The sequence below is a fragment of the Equus caballus genome, chromosome 12, assembly GCF_041296265.1.
Source record: "Equus caballus isolate H_3958 breed thoroughbred chromosome 12, TB-T2T, whole genome shotgun sequence".
Taxonomy (NCBI): Eukaryota; Metazoa; Chordata; class Mammalia; order Perissodactyla; family Equidae; genus Equus; species Equus caballus.
Genome location: NC_091695.1, coordinates 46288267 through 46310773, shown reverse-complemented (window position 1 = coordinate 46310773; position 22507 = coordinate 46288267). Strand labels below are relative to the sequence as shown.

The following is a 22507-nucleotide window of genomic DNA, read 5'->3' as shown; positions in this document are numbered from 1 at the left end:
TGGACGCTGCCCCAGCTCCCTGCCCCTCGCAGGGTTCAGAGTTGGGGGACACTCACGCTGGAGGGGGGAAGAAAACTCTCCCTCCCGCTTCCTACTGCATGTTTCACCTTCGCTTGCCAGTGGACTGAACTCTGGCGTTTCTCCTCGTAAGTCACCCGCCACCTGGCACTGCCCGTGAAAAGAGTCCTGCTTCTTACCCACAAGGGCGCCAGGCCAGTCCACCTCCTCCTGGCTCTCCATGGTGCCCTGCCCCACACCACAGCTCCCCTCTGCACTTCGGAGCAGGGAGGCCTCCTCCGATGTGCGCTCAGCTCTCTGCACCCCGGCTGTCTCTGGAACCCGGCCTGGGATCCAGAGCGGCACAGGTAGACACTGAGCTCCCCGGCAACGCTCTCCAGCTGTGTCATCGGCTCGTGGGGGAACGGACTGAACCCCTTTCACCCTTCTGCAAGATCTTACACAAGTGTACCCACACCACAACTGTGGCGAGAACGCCCGGTCAACTGAACTTTCCAATCAAGGGCAACCTCAGAACTTAAAACTATTAAAACAGGATTGAACTAAGTTTTACTATCATGGGACATGTAGAATACGTCCACAGTATTTGTTCCAGACTGTTCTAGGTAGAATACAATTCTTTAGAGATATGCATGGTGTCTGTGGTGCTATGCACAAGCCCATGTACCTGATCTCCTTGTTGATGGCGTCCAGCTGCTCCTGAAGCATCATGGCCAGCGTCTGGGCATCGGCCTGCCCACTGGGTGACAAGAGGCCAGCTGGGCTGAAGATGGTATCCCTGTCGTCTTCGTCGTCGGACGCGTCCACATCACTCTCGAAGGCCTGCGCCACGTTGGCCAGGACACTCGCTTGTTGGGCACGTTCCCAATCCTGTTCATTAAGAGTTTGTACCTAGAAACAAGAAAATCAAATCTCAGCAAAGATGGAAAATAACAACCAAGTTACAGCAACTTACAGTAAACCTAGCAGAAACTTAAATATTTTTTAAATAGAAGCCCAAAAGATTTTGGAAAAGTAGGCCATGCTTGTAAGTTGCTGACACGTATTAAGCAGGCAGTATTTAAGGGGCAGGACAGTCGATTACTTAGACTGCCTGGTAACAGTCACATCTCACTGTGGACACAAGGCATTTCCATGACGTTATTCACAATGGTGTCAAGACCGAGTACAAACAAAAACTGAAAATTAGAAAAATACACCATGGGGGGGCCGGCCCTGTGGCATAGTGGTTAAGTTCGGTGCACTCTGCCTCGGTGGCCTGAATCCTCGGGTTTGGACCTACATTGCTAGTTGGCCACGCTGTAGCAGCGAACCACATATAAAATAGAGGAAGACTGGCATAGACGTTAGCTCAGGGCTAATCTTCCTCAGCAAAAACAAAAACAAAAACCACACACACAAAAACATGGCACGATCAGCCACGCTAATGGGAAGTAAAAAGTTCACTAGATCCACGGCAGCTGTGTTCACTGCAGTTGCCACACCATGTACTAGTGTTATCGAGTAACACACCTCACTGGAGTTCCCCAATCCTCCCTCTTCTGAGCCCGGTGTGAACAAGCACAGACGGCAGCAGACAGGGGCAGAAGGAGACAGCAGGGCAGCCGTCGGACGCACTCGTCTCAACACCCAGGGAAGAGCGAGCTGGCGGACCACGTTCTCTAGAGAACTGAGGCTCTCGGAGAAAAGGCTCCTCTGTGCCGAGCCAACTCCTCTCTCGCGTGATGGAGGGGTACCGTGTGCAATCAGAACGCGCACAGAGAAGGCATGCGCGCCGGGGCCACGTGACCCATCCCGTGCAGCTGTCTCAGCCCCTCTCTGGAAGCCTCCATCTCTTCCTCTCCCGTCCTCACTGAGCCCAGGGCCCTGCCTCCCACTTCACTGACACGACATCAGAGCAACCACAAGACTTGAGATGCCCTGCTGGCTTATCTCCCCGTCCCTCGGGCCTTTACCCATGCACTCCACCTCCCCTCCCAAGATCTGAGGTCGCGGCCAGGTACCTGGGCCCCCACCCAGGCCAGCCCCACCTCTGGGCACGAGGCGCACCCCCTCCGGCTGACTCCAGGCTCGCCTGCTGTGCTCCCTCCCTCTCTCGGGGTAATCGATTCTTTACTGGCCCACACCCATCAGCCTGAGAAAGTTTGCGCCCTTCTCCCTCCTTCAGATAACACACCAGAACCCAGGGAACCTGGATGCTACGTCTCCTTCCAGCCACCACTGCACTTCCGTCCTGATGAGTAAAAGGTCTCCGCCTCCACCTCCTCTCCTCCTGCTCACCTCCCCTCCCGCAGAGCTGCTCCAGGATCAAAGCGCCCACCTTAAGAAGTCCGCCACTGACCTCCACCGCCCTCTCGTCTGGCCCATCGGCAGGCCCAGGCCTGCTGCTCTCCCCTCTTCCCTGAGCATCTCGCTCACTCGGCTGCAGGCCCCATGGTCCCGGGTTTCTGCCTACCTCCTTGTCACTCTTTAGTCTCCTGCCGGTCCCTTGTCAGTCTCCCCAACCTCTCAATTTTGGAGTGGCCCATGGCTGTATCCTGGAAGCTCCTCTCTATCAACAGGCACCCACTTTGGACTTGATCTCATCTTACACCTTTAAACACCATCTGTATGGTCATGACCCCCACATCTTTATCTCTAGTCGAGACTTCTCTCTTGGGTTCCAGGCCAGAATATCCAACTGCCTACCTGACACGTCCACCTGGACAGCAGATAGGGCTGTCGACCTGATCAGGGCCAGACTCCACTCGTCTCCCCTGCCCCGCAGTCTTCCTCATCGCAGGAGACAGCCTCCAGCCTCCAGCTGCTCAAGCACGGGCCCTCGGGGGCCTCACTCGCCTCTTTGTCTCATACTATATATTCAACCCATCAGCACATCGTGTTGGCATGACCTTCTAATATCTCCAAATGGGTCCTTCCCTTCCTTGGCTCAAATGTCACCGTCCCTGTGGGACCTCGCTGGCTACCCTATTGAAAACTATCATTCCCCTCCTACAGCTCAGGGTACCCCGGGTTTCCTTTCCCTGCTTATGACCATCGGAAACCCTGTGGTGGTTTAAATATACGTCCACACTTCTCTAACACTCCTTCCTTGGCCCACAGTGAGGGCAGGACTCGCTAACTCACTCTAACGCACCGAGTGCAGCCCAGGTGAAGGCGTGCTGCCTCCAGACCAGGGCCTCAGAGGCTCTGGGGCTTTCTCCTGGCTCTCTCTCAGAATGAGCCCGGAGCAAAGCTGGCGGGCACCTTTCCAGGACACTCAAGCAGCCCCCAGAGAGGGGCCAGGCAGAGCCAGGCGAGTGAGCCTGGAAGTGCACTCTTCAGCCCCAGGCGAGAATCCGGACGGCTGCAACCTCAGGAGAACTGAGCCCGAACCGTCCTGCTCACAGCCCCGAGCCCACGGAACCTGTGAACTCTAAGTGCTCCTTGCTTTAGGCCACTGAGCTCGCAGCAGCCTGTGACCGCAGTGAGAGGAAACTGACACACAGCCCGTATTGTACTTCTCACGCACGCTGGCTCCTCACTAGAACGTGCGCCCTGGCGGTGCGGGCATCTTCTCTGCCCGTATTCACTGCTGGAGCCCTAGTCTATAATGACGCCTGGCCCAAACCAGGTGTGCACTGAATACGGGTGCTGTAAATAAAAATACGCAGAAGTAGATAAAGACGTGCTGTTAAAGAGACAGAAGTAGGAAGGTATTTAAACTTCCCGATGTGAATTCTTCGCACTAAAAGATGACGGATACACGCATTCATTCACGCTTATCGCTGCTTCCAAACTGTACTAATTACATTACGTTGCACTTAAGAGTAGGTCATATTCTATCAGAACTTGTTCTTCAGAAAAAAGCATGCCTAAAAGGAAACTCTTAGCCAGAAAAAGGAAAATGGGGGGAGGGGAAGAGAGAAGGCGACCTATGACCACTGGAATCCCCAAAGTCTCAAAGTCACGGGACGAGCAGGAGACGCGCCCGAGGGCCGGCAGCTCGCGGGCGGCGAGGAAGGAGGCCCTTGCCTTGGATGGCTCATCCCGCAGGGCTGCCACACGGCCTTTCTGGGGGCGCCGCAACACCGCGCTGCTGCTGTAGGCATCTGCGGGACCGTCTGCCACAGGGAACCTGAAATCCGGGACACTGCCCAAGTGGGGTCGGCTGAAATATGGAAAACAAAAGGTCATTATTAGATAAGAAAAGTGAACTAAGTTTGTTAGTCAAGCCAGAAGCTGTCAATTTGGAAAACACGTAATTTCACAGAAAAAGGACTCCAAGGAGGGCACCTCTGTCGTCACTCCCGCCAGAGTTGAGCCTTTCAGCCCCGCCAGCGGGGACACTCCATACCTAGGAAAGCCAATGCTGCCACTGCAGACCTGGAGATGAGAGGATGGGGTCCAGCTGTCTGGGCCGTGGAAGAGGCATCCGTCACCCATGTCAGGGCCCGCAGAGGGGTGCTCAGCCCTGCCTCTGCTCGACCTTCTCCTCGACCCACCAGGAAGCACACCCACCCCCACCTGTGGCCTTCCACGGTCACTCTCCCATTTGTGCCAGGCTCCACAGTGTGAGGCTGGTGGACACCAACACTCCTCTCTCTGCGTGGCACTGTCTGAAGCGCTCCCACAGGTCCCTCAGAGGGAGCGGCTGCAGAAGCCCTTCTGACCACAGCTCGGGCTGGTATGAACCGGGCTGGGCAGGACGCTTTGAGGATTCCGAACCAAAAGCAAAGACTGCGTGCAATCAGACTGACAGACAATCAACACGCCCGGCTAAAACAGTCCCCTGAACCAGTGACTGGGGCCCTGAGCACCCGCGAGGGAGACGCTCAAAAGAGTCACTAGGAGAGGCCCTGGAGAGGAACTGGTGAGCGGAGGCGAGGAGGGCGCAGCCCAGCCCAGCGCTCAGCCCTGACCGTGGGCACCCCAGCCACACCTCAGTCCTGCCCCGCCACCGAGGGCCTCCCTGCTCTCCGGAAAGAAGGCTGGCTGCCTTCATTTTCAGGAGGCCTTACGATCTGAGAAGACACAGTCCATTCATCTGATTAAAGCCAGTTAGACAGGGGACCCCTCGAGCCTCCCCACCCGATCGTGGACAGGGCCAGGCTGACATGCCAACTCATCTACTTTTGGTACACACCTCTCGACATCTTTTTAAAGAAATACCTTCTTGTAGTGTTACACAAGATTTACTGCCTGTTCGAAGATCTCCAAGTCTGGAATTCCCCTTGGAGCACACCCAGCTCTACTTCCTCTACCCCTTACTCCTCACGACACTGTCACTCTCCCTCAGGGTGACTTCCAGCCCAACTGCTCTGGGGCCGTGAAACGGTTCAACGGCAGATGAAAGCAATGCACCTGAAATCCTGCGTGTACCTCTGGATGGTTCAGGAAGCACAAATGCTTCCCGATTCTGACACCCCTTCCCAGGCTTACCTGCCTCCCAACCCGCCACCACCCTGCAGCTGATCACTTGCTGAAGCCTCGCTTCTATATGGCCAATCTGTTTATGGAAGGCCACCCATCACCGTGCTTTTCCACTCCTCAATCTAGGCTACCTTTTCTCATGGAGAAGATCACAAAAACAAGATGACCGATCTCACCGTGGAGTCACACCAAACGAGCTGAGACTGCGCTGCCTGCCAGACCCCTTCTCCTCAGTCCACCCAAGGCCCTTCCACGCCTACTGTGATTGGCTTCCCCCCGTTTCTACGGCTCCCAACAACCTCTCTTCTAGGCCACTGGACATGCAGCCTCTAGCCTTGCCTCCCTGAAACAAAGCCCTTCCCTCCGCATGCAGCCTCTCCTGCCCACTGTCTTCAGACCACTCCGCCCCAGGTGACCTTGGCCATCCCCTCCTGCCACCTCTGCACTACCAGGGCAAAGAGCTCCTTTCTCTCCTTGTCTTTCACCTCTAACATCACACCTGGGACCGGCAAACATGTCAAGACGTCTCCATTGGAAAAAGTGCCCCCAGTTCTGCCACCCCCTCAAGCTCCTACACCGGCTCCCTTCCCTTCAGGACTCGACTTCCACAAGAGTCACACACGCGTGTCCACTTCCTCTTCACCCACGTGCCTGTGAGAGCCTCCTCGCACACACGCCTGCAATCCCGAGCAGCGGGTCCGCCTGCAGCGCTCTAACGACACGAGCCTTCCACCAGCGAGGACCTGAAGCAGAAAGCAAGTGCCTGTTCCCTGCACTGGTCCTCCTCTGCACCTCGCTCTCTGAAGCGCACACTCTCCTCCTCGAAACGCCACCTTCCAGCAGGTTCGGCGTCAGGGGAAGCTTCTGGCTCTGCCTCTCTGTCCTCGCTGATTTCTCCTCTAGTTCCTAGGGGTGAGTTAGGCAGGGACAGCCGCAAGATACCCTAAACCTTCAGGATGTCCTAACTTGGCAAATGCCGGAACACCTGCAGAGGTTCGGAGCTTCCTCCTGAGTCGTGTTGGAGGCAGGGGCCCATCTCCTGTGTTTCAGTCATGCCACCAGGTAAGCGCTTCGATAACTTTTGCTAAAGCGTAACTCTCACTTGATGACCATTTTCTACAAAGAAGTAAATCACCTAAATGAGAATTACCGCCTCTACCACGATGAGGAAGAAAAACTCAGGATGCCGGGCAACTTGGTAGATTCACGCCGAGCCAGGGGGCTCACTCCCGCAGCAGCCGGCCCGGTCACGCCTCGAAAGATCTGCGAGCGCCACGCCGTTAACTTTCAGCCTCTTCAAAACATACAGACTCCAAGCGCCGCACCAGACACGCGAACGTCAGGGCATCCTCCCGCTCCAGCAGCGCAGGCTCTCCGCGGCCTTCTCTTTCACCTCGAGGATGCGACCGTCACTCCCAGGTGGACGGGGCTTCCTCTGGCACCCTGGGCTCTGTCCTCCGATCCCGACACCATCACGCCCACACTCTGGCGGGTGCCTCAGACTCATATGCCCGACACTAATCAATCTGCCCCAGCCCCACCTCCTCCTGCGGTTCTGAGTTGAGTCAAGGACGTGACGGGAACCTCCAAGGTACCAGAACCTAACCTTCAGGATGATGCTGTCCTCTGCCCTCCGGCCTGCTCCGAAGCTCCAGGCTCCCTGAGCTCAGGCCAGGCAGTGTGTTCAGTTGGCTGCCCCTGTGGCCTGCATGTGTTCCTGTACACACACGGCAGGGGCTGGAGCGTGTCCGTGAGTGCGTGAGCACCCTGTACACACATGGCACGTGCCAGAGTGCGCCTGTGAGCATGTGAGCGCCCTGTACACACATGGCAGGTGCTGGAGCATGTCTGTGAGCATGTGAGCACCCTGTACACACACGGCAGGTGCCGGAGCGTGTCTGTGAGCGCGTGAGCACCCTGTACACATACGACAGGCGCTGGAACATGTCTGAGAGCCCCGTACACACACGGCAGGTGCCAGAGCACGTCTGTGAGCACGTGAGCACCCTGTACACACATGGCAGGTGCTGGAGCTGTGAGCACGTGAGCACCCTGTACACACATGGCACGTGCCAGAGTGCATCTGTGAGCATGTGAGTGCCCTGTACATACACAGCAGGTGCTGGAGTGCGTCTGTGAGCATGTGAGCACCCTGTACACACATGGAAGGTGCCGGAGTGCGTCTGTGAGTGCGTGAGCGCCCTGTACACACATGGCAGGTGCTGGAGTGCATCTGTGAGCATGTGAGTGCCCTGTACAGACATGGCAGGTGTTGGAGTGCGTCTGTGAGCATGTGAGCACCCTGTACATACACGGTAGGTGCCGGAGTGCGTCTGTGAGCATGTGAGTGCCCTGTACACACATGGCAGGTGCCGGAGTGTGTCTGTGAGCATGAGAGTGCCCTGTATATACATGGCAGGTGCCGGAGCATGTCTGTTAGCACGTGAGCACCCTGTACACACACGGCAGGTGCTGGAGCATGTCTGTGAGCGCCCTGTACACACACGGCAGGTGCTGGAATGTGTCTGTGAGGGTGTGAGCACCCTGTACACACACGGCAGGTGCTGGAGTGCATCTGTGAGTGTGCGAGCACCCTGTACACACACGGCAGGTGCCGGAGCACGTCTCTGAGCACGTGAGTGGCCTGTACGCACATGGCAGATGCCAGAGCATGTCCGTGAGCGCCCTGTACACACACAGCAGGTGCTGGAGCGTGTCTGTGAGCACGTGAGCACCCTGTACACATATGGCACGTGCCAGAGTGCGCCTGTGAGCATGTGACCGCCCTGTACACACACGGCAGATGCCAGAGCACGTCTGTGAGCGCCCTGTACACACACAGCAGGTGCTGGAGCGTGTCTGTGAGCACGTGAGCACCCTGTACACATATGGCACGTGCCAGAGTGCGCCTGTGAGCATGTGACCGCCCTGTACACACACGGCAGATGCCAGAGCACGTCTGTGAGCGCCCCGTACACACACAGCAGGTGCTGGAGAGTGTCTCTGAATGCGTGAGTGCCGTACCTGTGGTGAAGGGACGCGCCTCTCAGCCTCGCTTGGTCCAGCTCAGCCCTCAAGGCTTCGATGTCCAGTACGAGCTGATCCTACAAAACAGCAAATGACACACACTGCAGCTGTCTCCTTCAGGATTTAAAATTATTTGCATCAAACGTTGAACATAACCATAACAGGTTAAATTAGCAGTTATAAATAGCAAGTATTTTAATTCTGAGAAAGTTTTCTCCGAGAATCCCATTAGTAAACACAAACACTCAGACCACCAAATTAGCTTTACAAACCCTGATGAATAAAAAGTCATGTCTTAGTCAAAGAGAAGTTTTTAGAGGCGAAACACCGAGTCATTAACAATTATTAATTCTGTAGAGAGATTTGGGGGGGAGAGGCGAACAATATTCACCTTCTACTGCACATACTTCCCTGTGTTGTCTTTTTCCTTTCTGTATTGTCTTTGTCTCACATCGAGCACACATTCATTCATTCATGAATCATTTGCTCACTTGTACGTCCAATCTCATTTTTGTACGCGTCAAAACAGTAAGGAAAACTGACAAAAAACTTTTTAAGTCACCTATAACCTTCTAGATCTATGCTGTCCCATACAGCAGCCACTCGCCACACGTGGCCATTGAGCACCTGAATGGGGCTGGTCCAAACTGAGATGTCCTGTAACTATAAAGCACACAGCGGGTTTCAAAGACCCACTATGAAAAAATGAACGTAAAGCAGCTCATTAGCTTTTATATTAATGACATGATAAAATAATATTTGACTCTATCAGGTTAAGTAAAACTAATTTCACCTGTTTCATATTACAGTTTTAAATGTGGCTACTAGAAAATTTCAGATTATACACGTGGCTCCCATTACACTTCTGCTGCACAGCACAGTTCTAGAGGACAGGTTTGTGCTAAGGTTTTAGCTTCCAAACGAACCCAGAAAGGACTCAGAACTCTGACCCATACCCGCCGCCAGACTTAACATCCACCGACAACACAAATGCATTCACGCACAACTCTAGGAGTGCCATAAATCTTACAGCAGGAAAGTTTGACTCCACTTCACCCAACGTCTGTAGTAGTTACAGCAACAGTGAACTCGCTCAATTCACGGATTTCTCAATGATTTAGAGATTTAAGTACCTTATCATGTTGTGTTTCTTCTAACTGCTTTTTTGCATTTTCAACTTCTCGTAATAGAGAATTCTGCAAAAGATGAAGAGTCCTTTAGTGTTGATTCTTGAAAACGTTCCACGTAATAGTATGGCTACATTTCTAAGATAATAAAGTACCACAGAAAAGGGGCCACGTGAATGTGCTCATGAGCAGTATTAGAGTGAAATGCAACAGAGAGACCATCACAACTTCTAATGATAATTTGTAAATACAGAACCTACTACCTCCCTGATGGATTTTTCTAAGTAAGCATGTCAAGCCCATGGTGTAGGCTTATCTTAATCAGTTAAACTGGTTTATAGCAGCTTTTAGATTTTACAATTCATCAGTCACTTGGGAAACCTGACATAAGTTTCAAATGTACAGTTTAAATCTAAGGTAAAAGTATTCTGCCCTTAAGGTTGGCCCACTGATCAAGGAGGAAAGGGGGAAGCGCCCTGTGTGGTCTCTGATAACGCCTTTCCTGACGGGCTCTGTGCAACAGGAACGTCATGTCATTAGTAATGACCACTGGTCTCTCTCGAATGAGCGTGACCACGGTGCCCACCTCAGGGCAGGCTCTGGCCGTTATCTTTAGGGACACCCGTGCAGTCGGGACAGGTCGTGCCAAGGCCCAATGCAACTGTCGCCCATGAGAGCTTCTCTGACAAATTCTAGGGCTCTCCTTCACCCTGGGGATGGCTGAAGTGTCCCCATGATGAGAGGAGCATGAGTCCTGCTCAGACGTTTTCCAAACCGAATGGAGGGAGAGAGGGAGGAGCTGGAACACTTTCAGTTGATCCAAGCCTTTATTTTACACCATTCTCCTACACCGTTATGTTTATAAATGAGACAGAAATTAACTTCCGACGCAGGAGCAACGAAGGGGTGAGGGCTGGGCCCAGCAAAAGATTCCAGTGCAGGGGCTGGCAAGCGAGGGCCTGTCCCTGTCAACAAAGCTCTACTGGAACACAGTCACTCACTCACATGTCATCAACGGCTGCTTTCATGCTCATTATTAGGAGGCATGAAATTATTTTGCTCAATCACTCATAATTCGTAAAAGCCTAAAATTTTTACTATCTGGCCCTTTATAGAAACAGTTTGCCAACTCCTGCTCTAGAGAATAAGAATGGTAAACAAGCTTCCATACACACAAATTGGGCAAGAACATAACAAACGAGAAGTTAATTCAGCGAGCGGTTAACAGTTGGCACTTTTTCCTCCTTACGGAGTCATTTCTACTTCCTGTAATGGCTGTTAACCACCATTATGCAGCATTCCTGGGGAGCAGAACATGGGCGATCTCTTTGTAAAGGATGGGAAACCTTCGGCGAGGTGTGTGACATCCCACCTTGTCTTCCAGGGCAGCCATCCTCTCTTTGAGATGAAGCTGGAGCCTCTCATTAGACTCTGACAGAAGCTTGTCGACGGTGTCGGACAGGCGTTTGTTATGCTCCTCGTTCATCTTCTCTCTCTGCCTTGCCTGGAACAGGAGAAACAAAAACCTGGCCACTGCGAGCAAAGGCAGGATCGTTTCCCCCACCGTGGAGTCACCCGTGCCGCCATCCCTGGGCTGTTCCGGCCCTCCGCCATCAGTGGACGTCTACACGATGACCAGGACTGCCTCACAGGTGCAGAGAAAGGCAGGGCCAAGTCTGCGAGAGCGTTAATGAGAACGTCCACTGCTCCTTTTTAAACGAGGCCCTCACGGGGCCTCAGCAACGTCACCCATCCCTGACTGTCGGGTGGGCTCCAGGAGCAGATTTACACCCAGACACAGCAGAGTTTCAAGGGGATCAGCTTATCCACACACCAGTGGAGGAATCTGCCCATGTAAACAGAAGCTTGCGTCTGGATTCAGGAGAAAAAATGAACTCAACTCACAAAGCAAAAGGTAAAGAAATTCATCTGGGGAAAAAACAGTGGAGACAGAGACTTTCCCCTGTTCTTTATACTCCTACATCACTTGAATTTTTGGTAATGAACGTTTATGTTGAAAAATTATAAATAATCACGAGTAATTTTAAAACATAAAAATAAAGTTGCTAAGTCTGTGTTTTATAAAACTATCATCAATTTCATGGCTTAAAAAGCTTGTTTTCGCCACTTATTCTGAACAAATACAAAGGGTACGTGGAGGGGACAGGAAGGGCTAACAGGCGGCACCTGTCAGGGTGGGTCCCCCGGGCCAGTGGGCGGCTTCCGGGCAGAGGGCAGCATGGCTCGGGGGCTGAGACCTGCGCTCAAGCCACGCTGCCTGGAGGAGCAGCCCACAGGGAACCGCCAACACAGTCAAGCCCTCCGAGCTTCAGGGTCCTCAGCTGACCACCACGGGTGCCAGCATCTCCCTTTTCTCATGGGTCACGGTAAAATTAAACATAAAGCTCTCAGAATCATGCCCAACACACAGCAGCTACCACCATCTGGAGAGACCCAGCACACCACACAATAAGGCACTGGTGTTCAAATATTTTTAAAGCAAAGCAACTTAAACGTTTACTTGGAATTGCCTTAGTTATAAATGGCACCCCTATCTCAACACTGGTCCTTCCAAATTCTATCAACAGTTCTGAAAGTAAGGAAGTACATCCCCAAACGGATAAAAATCTCTGCCTAAGAGCTAGGCGTGTGCGTATGGGGGCCAGGCAGAGGACTAAGATACAATCTTCTGAAGGGAGTCAGAATGTTCGAAAGTCTGCAGTCCATGCCCAAGAATACGGGCTTCTGGTGAAAATAAAATCTGACGGCCTTGAATTGGGGTCGTAAGGTTGGGTGCCAGCCGGACGCAGGACGGCCACTCACTCCATTGCCTGGATGCTCCATACTGACACCTGACCAACTCCTCAGGGAAAACTCTCTCAGGATTCAACTGACACGAGCCTCCACTGCACACTCTCTTCACAGCTCACAGCTCAGTCACGGTCTCCTCTTCCTCGCCAATACCCACCTCTGCACACACCTGTGTGTCTGCAGTCATACTTTGGTACTTTGGGAGACAGTCAGGCCCGTGACCTGAATTTGGGCTTTCAGTGCCATATCCTAAGCAAGTGGACCTGTCATCTAGGACAACATGCCTCACTCTAAGTTTCACGGGGACGCCAGGCCAGCACCTCAGGTTTCAGGGGCGCCTGGAGCAGGTTCCCTGACAGGCTGGTCAGAGAAGCAAGCGGCCTCCTCGGGCTGGGGACCCACGTCCCTGCAGGGCCTACGGGCACCAAGCTCTTCCCCTGCTGCAGTGCTGGCATGACTGTCCCCGGGATGGATGCACCTGTCAGCAGACGACTCGCAGATGAGGCCACAAACGAAACACACATGACAGGATGGAGAAGGGACCAGCGTCCGGGTCGGGACAAGTGGAATCACGAGGTGTCGCTTTCCTCTGCCTGAGCGCGTCGCCCCGCACCAGGCTCGGCGCTCGGCCTTGCGCCTGGACACGTACCCGCTGCAGCTCTTGATTCTTTTCCTCCAACTGTGCCTCCATCTGGCGTAGCCTCTCCTCAATGTTGCCATGTCTCTCCTCGGCCTGTCAGCAAACACAGTGTAAGTTCAACCAGTGTCTCCGCTTCACTGGCAGCATGCTGTACACCACTGTGGCAGCAGCCAGCGGAACATGCTCTGCGTGCACCAGTGTCAACCACGTGAGACGGAAAGCGTCTCCTTATATCTCCCGACACAGCCTACGTGGCTTCACGTGTTCATCTGTGAAGCAGTTAATCCTCTCACGTTGGTGATGCTGAGGCAGGGCTGGTGTTGGTGACAAATGTGGTGAGAGAAATGTGCTTCCCCGACCCCGTGCCCAATTTCAGTGGATCGTGTGCTCCCCACCCTCACATCGCGTTTGGTTAGTCAGCAGGGAAAGCAGGAAGCAGCAAGCGCGAGTGAGAGCAATGCACACGTTCTACCTTCCTGAGCTGGGAAGTAAGTTCGAACAGTTTAGCTTCCTTAGCAGCAGACATTCCAGAAGACAAAGGGTCAGACTATAAGGCCAACCAGGGACAGGAGAGACGACAGGGGAGAGAAGAAACCGACACTTTAAACGCAGATCACGAAGGAAGAGAAGCGGTTCTGCGACAGCTGTTAGCAATGAACTTGCTCTGAGGGAGGCCTGTGCGCACTCGACAGCATCTGACCCACCCAAGGCGAGTTTTCACCAGCAGCAGCCTGTGCCTGTCCTGCCCTTTTCCCACGGGTGCCCTCCCCAGCAGCTCACTAAGCTCAAACCAGGCGACATGAAACCACTGACGGAGGCGCCCACACAGGCCTCTGCCAGGAGGCCCCCTGGCCCGGGGCCGCTTCTCTGCCTGGCTGACTCCCACGGGCACTGGAGGCTAAGCCTTCCCTAGGCCCAGGGAGGCTGGGCTCTCTGTCATCACGTGCTTCCTCCTCCCGTACGGGCCACCTGCTTCTAGTACCTACAACATCATTCTGAAGGTGCCTAGTCACCTGTTGGCTCCCCCGTGGATAGTGAGGGCAGGGCGCGTGTCTTGCATACGCCTAGTCAACATTTGTTGAACAGATGAATGAATAAATTACTTAAAAATTTGTTTATTACAAATTTATTTTCATTGTCTTTAAAAGAAAATGGCAGGGCTAGCCCTGGTGGCCTAGTGGTTAAGTTCGGTGTGCTCTGCTTTGGCAGCCCGAGTTCAATTCCAAGGAGCAAACCTATACCACTCATCTGCCAGTGGCCATGCTGTGACAGCAGCTCACATACAAAAAAGAGGAAGACTGGCAACAGACGTTAGCTCAGGGTGACTCACAAATGAGAATGGTGTTTCCGATTTCTGGGACCAAGTCTATCCTTCTACACAAAGCTTCCATCCTACACTTTGAGTTGCTGACTAACTCTAAGCAGCAGTGACTCTTAGATCAAGCAGCCTGGGGATGAACAGCACACACCTGACAAAACTGGAGAGAAATTAGTTCAGGGATAACAAAAGAGGAGGCTCACACTGGACATTTAAAAAGCGGTCCAATCTCAGACAACGCAAGACTAAGAACCAATCTGAGCTCTTTCGTGGGCGGAGGTGCACCGACATAAGAACAAAAGGTAAACAAGGCACACAGGGAAATCATCTCAAGATCAAAATCGCGACACTGGCCCCAGAAGGGAACCCAAGGCGGCACCTTGGAGAGCGCGGCCACCCTCTGGGCCAGCTCCGCTTCCACCTCGGGGAGCGTCTCCGCTTTCCGCAAGGTCTGCTGAAGCTTCTGCTCCGCCAACTCCAGGCGCTCTTGTAACTGGCGGTTCTTATCCTCAGTCTACGAAACGAGAGCAGAGCATCAAAATGGACCAAATCTTCTAGCCATCTCCATATTGACAAACTGAGGAAAACTCTAAACGCAGACATCTCCTAAACCAGCTCTGACAGAAGCAGCACTGTGCTGGCAGGCACTTCAGAGTGAACCTCGTCTTCCTGAGAGGAGGATACGCCCACTGTTTGGGCTTGATTTCAATGTGCAAAGCGCCTCTGCCAAAGTAGTTGCTTTACCTAAATATCTTTGAAGAAGTCTTTTTTCTTAAAAAAAACAAAAAACAAAAAACAAAGTTCCTACACATGAAAGAAAACCCATTTTCTGTAGAAGCTTGCTCATTCTTATTGACAAGTTAAGGAAGAAGAGTCATTATTAACCCTTTTTAAAAAATAACCAGACCCATGATTTGAAGGTAACACTACTTCCAGCCGGCTGCCAGGGGCAGGTAAGCCAAAAGATGGCCTTCTCCTTTGAAACAGAGACCTTCGAAGAGTCGGCCTAAGGAAAAGCTAATCAAGCTATTTTTGTAAATGTATAATTGTTCTTTTAAAAAGTCCTCCTACTCTAAAAAAAACTTCAATGTAGAAAATTCAGACAAGAACTTTTTAAAAAAAGAAAATTTTAAAAATCATCTGTAAGTTCAGGTTCCTGAGAGGTGGACATTTGCTCCTAAGCAGCTGTCTCCTCTTCCTGTGTGCACGTATCTCCGTAGACATACAGACAATATATTACGCTTGAAAACCTTTGGAAAACGCATCACACTGTCCACAGTATTTTGTGGTCTGCCCTTTAAAGTCATCCCTGTGAACAACTCCCAAGCTCTCAAACAGTATTCCACAATAAAATTGTTAATGGCTTCCTAGTATTTTATGTTTTATTTTTATTTTGGGTTTAATGATATACTTTATGACATACCACATGAACTCACTTTATTTTCAAGAAGTTGGATTGGGGTTTTCTGGTTAACTCGATTCTCTGGGGCTACAGAGAAACAGGAGCAAGCGTGGCTCAGCAAACCGCAGGAGGGGCAGACTCTCCCTGCTGGCTGCATTTCTAAACGCGCCATGTATTACACTGACCCAGCTGTTAACAAGCAGCCACTGCCTTGCAGCTCTCTGCCACTCTGCTCGTTTGGTAAAAACGCTAACAAGCAACAGATTAACATTCACTTAAAACAAAACAAAACAGGAGAAAGAAGCAAGGAGTGCAGTTCCATAAAATGGTTAAATCAAATCCTAAGTAATTAAAACTGGCCAGTTGAAGTCATTCACCCTTTTGAACACAGTAGTCTAAGATTACAAAAACTTTACATTGGGCCTTGGTTTCCAACATGGAAGTCACAGGAAAAAGGCCTTTAACTGCCTTAGTAATTATTCAGCGAAAGCCAGACAGAGCTCTGTAAGATCCCCTACCTGGCGATGCACGGAGTCTTTGTGCGCGATTTCGTTTTCGAGTTTGTCGTTGAGGTCATGCACAGAGGTGGCCTCCCGCTGCGCCGCGAGGTAGCGCTTCTCCAGAGTAGTGATTCTCTCTTCCATGTCTTCCTTTTGGGCCATGGCCTACATTAGGTGTTTCAGACGGAAAAAAGGTGAATGCTAAAGAGAGAAAAAACTGGACTAAACTCTAATTTTGAAATCAAATATAAAATTAGTGTCCTCAGAATTCAGTTGATAGAGATGCCAGTTTCCTTCAAGGTGAATGGCAATGTACCTATCTCAAATATCATAAATATTCATAAATATTCACCTACTATGTTTGGCCACTCAGTTTACGAAGCTTATCCTTTTCTACATAAGATTACCCAGAAAAATGGATAATAAAATAGCCCAATCTTGCAAGAATCCCAGGAGGTGAAGGTGTTGACAATGAAGACACGACCTCTGTGTGCCTCACGATGCAAGTGCGCTCCTGCAGGACGGGGCAAAGCCCCTCAAGGACACGATGCTGAGACACTAGGCTCATTTTCTTGGCTAGAAGTTGGATGAAATCTCATGCAATTACCACAAAATTAAAGCAATAACATTAACAAATGGGAACAGAAGTCAAAGTTCAATTTAATTGGATGCAACCTTCTGATGCCTCATTCAGCAGCAAAATTCTATTACACAGTATCGAACACTGAAACCAGGACCAGAACTTTCTGATAGCACCATTCCTGTCCCCCAACCTAAAAGTGCATTTCAGGTCCCTCTTTGTTTACTAAGGAACTCATGTTAGCCACGTCTTAATATTCAAAGTGACGGGTCTTAAAGAAGTTCGAAATTCTCTGCATATTAAACTCCACCACATAAATAATCTCCTCCTGCTGCCAAGGAACAATATAACTAAACAGGTTCTGTAATAAATGTAGTATTTTTCTTTGTTTTGAATTCCTACATAAAACTGCTCGCACCGAGCTGCTGAAGGGGCAGTGCGGCTGCTCTGCGCCCACGTGAAAAGGTCTGAAGGGTCTTCCCGACAGGCTCTCTGAGATGGTCTCGCAGGGGTGCACGCGCATGTGTTCTGTTTGTTTACAAAGGACGGGCTGCAGTGACAGGAGGAAGCACCAGAGAAAGTATCCAGCCCTCATTTGCTCTTATAACGATGGTTAGATAGTTTCTCGTAAATAATTCTACGTGCAGAAACATGTGCCGGAAACGAGTCTATTTCTGCATATTGTTACAGCATGCTCCTCACGGCACAGTGTGAGCCAATTCCACTCTCGCTGTGGTCCGACCTCTGACATTCAATACCATCACCCATCCCTTCGCAGAGCAGAAGGTCAGAGCGCCGGAAGACTGCCAGGAACGTGCCCTTAACGGTCAGGAGATCACGCTCACATCACTTTCAGGGAACAAGCAGACAACCGATACCAACATTCCCCTTAAGCAAGAAGGAAACCTGAGCATAACGAAGAAAAAATTCAGACAGCCTGGAAGCCGTGGACGTGAGGGACCCACAAACCAGGGCACTACAGCCAAACCGCAGCACGGCGGGGAGCCGCGGCCACCAGGCTAACAGACCAGCTGGACCGGGGGTCCTCCAGCTCCGAAGACCTCAGGGAAAGGAGGCCTCACCACAGAGATGGGGAGGCGCCTACCACAGCCTCACAGTGCTGTTCTGTTTGGCCGTCACTTATACAGTAACCCAAAGGCTGGAGGGAGCTGGGAGCGTGAGGGACAAGCTGAGCGAGGATCAAACCCAAACCGCCCAGCCCCGGGACTCCAGGGCAGCGCCGTCTCCACCACCACTCACTTCGCGGACGTCCCGCTGCAACTTGGTGTTCATTTCCTCAGATTTGATGAGATCTTTCCTAGCGGTGTCCAGGTCTTCCTCCAGCTCCGAGACGTGACTGGAAAGGGCGGCCAGACGCTCCTTCATCTGGCTCTGCTCTCTCGACTGCTTATCTATGACTTCCTGGAGCTCGATGACTTTAGCAAGGTCCTCCTCGTGGCTTAAGGAACCATCGGAAGATCGCTGCTGGGGGAAAAAAATCCTTAAATAGGCTTGTTTGGTGAGCTAGGAAGTAAAGGACTTCCAGGAGGAAGGTAAAACCAAAGCTGATTTACGAGACCTGCTGGACTGCACAGCGCTCATGACACTCCAGCTCTAAGCGGGGCTCGACAACAGTTGTGAAACAGTGCTGCACGCACACTGCAAAGAGAAAGCCCACGGACTTGCCTTTCCATTAGTGCTCGGTGTATTTTTTCGTTTGCAGTTTATGTCAAGCACCCCATCTGTGAGTGGTTTTTTCTGATTATTCTGTTCTTTAAGAATCATTAGCTAAAACCAAAAAAAATTGGATAAGAGCAAAGAAATAAGTAAAGATAGCAAACTTCTTTTGGAAAAACATAACTATAAACTGTAACCATAACACAAAAAGAAAACACATGGTGGTGTCACCCACCCTGAGGGGAACCAGGTTATCAAAACAGAGTTTATTATCTCCCGGACAACTGGGTACTTAAGAGACTTTTGCAACTTGGAAATAAAAGTCCAGTTTACGAGTCATTCAAATGACCCAGATTCAGAAAGATAAAGAACATTTGATATCCACCACTAAGGCATCATACTTTTTTCAAAATTAAGAAATAAAAATTAACACCCCTCAATTCCAAGCACACAATGATTTAGCAAGCTTACCTCCTTGTGTGTGGCTCCTAATTCTTCTTCCAACAAACTACATCTTTCAAGTGCTACTCGTAACCGCTCTCGCACCTGAAAACAGCAGGGGTGGAACGTGTGGGTGCACACTTCTCCAAGCCTTCGCGGACAGTGACCCTATCACTAGCAGAATATAACACAGAACACCTGGAACGTCTCTCATTGATGTTACCGTCATGGAAACTTGCTATTAACAGCTTTAAATTTTAAGTTTGAGAAAAATCTTCTCCCTAAATAAATTACATTACCCAATTCTTAACAGCAAATCTATAAACAGGATATAATAAATTTTAAAACATTTATGTCAGGGGCCGGCCCCGTGGCCGAGTGGTTAAGTTCGCGTGCTCCGCTGCAGGCGGCCCAGTGTTTCGTTGGTTCGAATCCTGGGCGCGGACATGGCGCTGCTCATCAAACCACGCTGAGGCAGCGTCCCACATGCCACAACTAGAAGGACCCACAACAAAGAATATACAACTGTGTACCAGGGGCTTTGGGGAGAAAAAGGAAAAAACAAAAAAAAAATCTAAAACATTTATGCCAACTAATACTTTTTAACCATATAGAACTGTCTTCTTACAGAAGAACTTTGTTGACAAGAATTCCAGAAGGTACTAAGAGTAAACTGAAGCTGCACACGCACAACGCCCGCCGGGCGCACAGCGCGCAGCCCAAGGCTGGCCCCGGGGCCGCCGGTACCTTCTCATCCAGAGCTTTGTGGTGCTCGAACAACGACTTCAGCGCCTTCAGCACTTCCACCTCACTGGACACGCCGGCGGGGGACTGCGCCTGCCTCTTCACCACCGTCATCCTCAGGGACCGCTCGTGCCTGGAGACGAGGCACTCCAAGTGCTCCAACAGCAGCTGGGAGAAAAGGCCAACACAGACGCAAGTTTAAACAACACCTTCAATTGCACATTGGGATTCGGGGCAAATCAATCCTTTTCATCTCATGCTGAAACAGTGTGAATGCCTTCAATCCAGTATAAAGTTAGAGAAATTCCTCCTCAAATGTATCAAAATACTAATTCTTACTATAAATTTCAAGAAAAGTATGAGAACGCTGAACTGATCGATCACAGTTAAGTCGTGGGAAAATGTCAAAAATGTGTTTGAAACCAGGTAGAGTGGACGTCTTTCGAGTTTAAAGCCAGCCAGAGTGACTGTGATAGTGGCCCAGAGGCTCAAGTTCCGGCACCTACTGACCCTGGTGTTGTTTCTTTCTGCTTTCAGTTCCGCAATTTCTTCCTCCCTTTCAAGGAGCTGTTCCCTGCACACATTGAGTTCTTTAGTAAGTGCTGCAAACTCCTAGAAAATAAGGGGGGAAAAGAGATCTTTTAAGGACAGACTCCCAGCAAGCCACCCCAGTCCTCACACAGGCAACCCCAGCCGGAGGCTCTAAGGGACCTCCGTGGGGGGTCGAGCCACCAGCCCAAGACCGCGCAGACGCCGTAACTCAGACGCCACCCTCCCTCCACCCCTGCACCTGGGCACACGCACAGCGGAGGAAGAAGGGACTCCAAGCCCACCTCCTCAGACCCAGAGAAGCCCTCGACACGTTCCTGAGCAGGAATCCTGACACCAAGTGGACACAGACATCTTTAAACGACTCGCACCCCGGTGACCTGGAGCCACCGGAGAGTAAAGAGGCCCCGAAGGCCGCCGCCCTGCGCCCAGCCTCCTGCTCTACGCGGATTCTCCCCTGGGGAAGAGCATCCCCAGGAAAAGGCTGATGGCACTCCAACGCTAACGGATTGGCCAAGTAATTACTCAAAGCCAACTCCCTAATGTGGACTTTTCACAAATGCCGGTAAGCCTTTGGTAGGAAGGGGAAGTTTAAGAAGACTTATTTCTGGGGCCGGCCCCGTGGCCAAGTGGTTAAGTTCGCGCACTCCGCTGTGGCGGCCCAGGGTTTCACTGGTTCGGATCCTGGGCACGGACATGGCACCGCTCATCAGGCCACGCTGAGGCAGCATCCCACGTGCCACCACTAGAAGGACCTGCAACTAAGATATACACCTATGTATGGGGTCAGGGGGGATTTGGGGAGATAAAGCAGAAAGAAAAAAAAAAAAGAAGACATTTCGTTAGCTAAGTGGAAAAAGTTCCTTGACGACATCACTGAGAGGAGAGGTGCCAGGCACTCCCCTTGTCAACCGTGGGTCACTTCTAACTGCAACACTGAGCACCCTCACACAAACACGATGTCATTAAGCTGGGGAGAAAGGAAAGGATTCACATTCTCCTGTCAGTTTTTCAATGAAGCAAAACTCCTCTGAAATAATTAAAATTATCTGCCAACTGCCAACGTTTCTCAATATTTTAAGAGTTTTCTCTTTACTGGACAAAGGAACAGATAAAGGTTCACCTAACAAACAATCAAGCTGCCAGTCAAAATACGAAAAGAGGCTGATTGAGGTAATTCTAGAAAATCAATTTACAAACTGGTGGCGTAAAGCTCATTCCTAAATTAATCATTTGCAACTCAAAGTCAGCATTACCATCTGTGGTCGATTAGAATTTGACTTTAAAAGGCTAGCCCACAAGAGCCTATTTGAGCCATGATGCAGAACTGAAATACTTACCCGTGGGGGATGAAAGGAAGCAAGCCATATTGTTACATTCAACAATGGAAAAGAGTAAAGTGAAAACATTTACTTTTTTCTCGAATGCTGTTATTTCAAGGGTAACAAATACAGGGGGATGGGCATGGAGACAGTTTACAGAGATCTTGAAGGACACGTGAACATTTTTGTGGATATAGTCAGCTAACGCCCATTTTATCTAATTTCTTCTTCAAGAATCTATGACCGTGGGTGATCAACTTCCAGCCTGACAGCATGAGGAGCTCTGCTGACCTGCTCCCCAGTGAAACTGGTGAAATTAATAGATAAAAACAACTATTCATGGGGCCGGCCCGGTGGCACAGCAGTTAAGTTCACACGTTCCGCTTCAGCAGCCCGGGGTTCGCCGCTTCAGATCCCGGGTGCGGCCATGGCACCGCCTGGCATGCCATGCTGTGGTAGGTGTCCCACATATAAAGCAGAGGAAGATGGGCATGGATGTTAGCTCAGGGCCAGGCTTCCTCAGCGAAAAAGAGGAGCACTGGCAGTAGTTAGCTTAGGGCTAATCTTCCCCAAAAACCAAAAAAACAACTATTCAAAGCCTCTGAGATGGTCCTAAGGGCAAATAACAAATGAAGAAACATCTATTCAAGAAAATCTATGAAGATTCCGTGGAAAGGGACGAGTCTGTGGCATCTGCACCAAGACTGCTCCCTCCCCCACCCCAGCTCCAGGAGGTAGAGACTCCAATCTAGAGGCTGCAGCCAAGAACACAGGCTTCCGGTCCCCTCGCCCCCATGTCCCCTCGCCCCCATCAGAAGGATTTCTTCCTGGGGGGGGGCAGGACAGCAGCATTTCCCACCTGGGCCCCCAGCTACCTGGCGCAGAGGGAAGCATGGTGGAGATGTGCGGGCTCCCAGGTTCTGCCCAACTTCCACTCAA

At 51.1% G+C, this 22507-nt stretch overlaps 1 protein-coding gene across 19 annotated transcripts in view; it reads right to left on the bottom strand.

Annotated features, from left to right (window-relative positions):
* LOC111775994 (PTPRF interacting protein alpha 1) overlaps nucleotides 1-22507 on the bottom strand; it is a 99598-nt gene that overhangs the window by 40803 nt on the left and 36288 nt on the right. For 7 of the 19 annotated variants that reach the window (XM_070228971.1, XM_070228975.1, XM_070228974.1 and 4 more), the window contains exons 3-16: nucleotides 20208-20309; nucleotides 19701-19865; nucleotides 18984-19058; nucleotides 18522-18623; nucleotides 18096-18320; nucleotides 16274-16420; nucleotides 14733-14867; nucleotides 13508-13582; nucleotides 13045-13128; nucleotides 10957-11088; nucleotides 9591-9653; nucleotides 8455-8534; nucleotides 4033-4168; nucleotides 686-909 (exon numbers count right to left, since the gene is read on the bottom strand). In XM_070228971.1, coding sequence (XP_070085072.1) covers nucleotides 686-909; nucleotides 4033-4168; nucleotides 8455-8534; nucleotides 9591-9653; nucleotides 10957-11088; nucleotides 13045-13128; nucleotides 13508-13582; nucleotides 14733-14867; nucleotides 16274-16420; nucleotides 18096-18320; nucleotides 18522-18623; nucleotides 18984-19058; nucleotides 19701-19865; nucleotides 20208-20309 — 1745 coding nt within the window. The remainder of the gene's footprint in view (nucleotides 1-685; nucleotides 910-4032; nucleotides 4169-8454; nucleotides 8535-9590; nucleotides 9654-10956; nucleotides 11089-13044; nucleotides 13129-13507; nucleotides 13583-14732; nucleotides 14868-16273; nucleotides 16421-18095; nucleotides 18321-18521; nucleotides 18624-18983; nucleotides 19059-19700; nucleotides 19866-20207; nucleotides 20310-22507) is intronic. The other 12 variants (XM_070228980.1, XM_070228981.1, XM_070228973.1 and 9 more) reach the window with 4 other exon arrangements.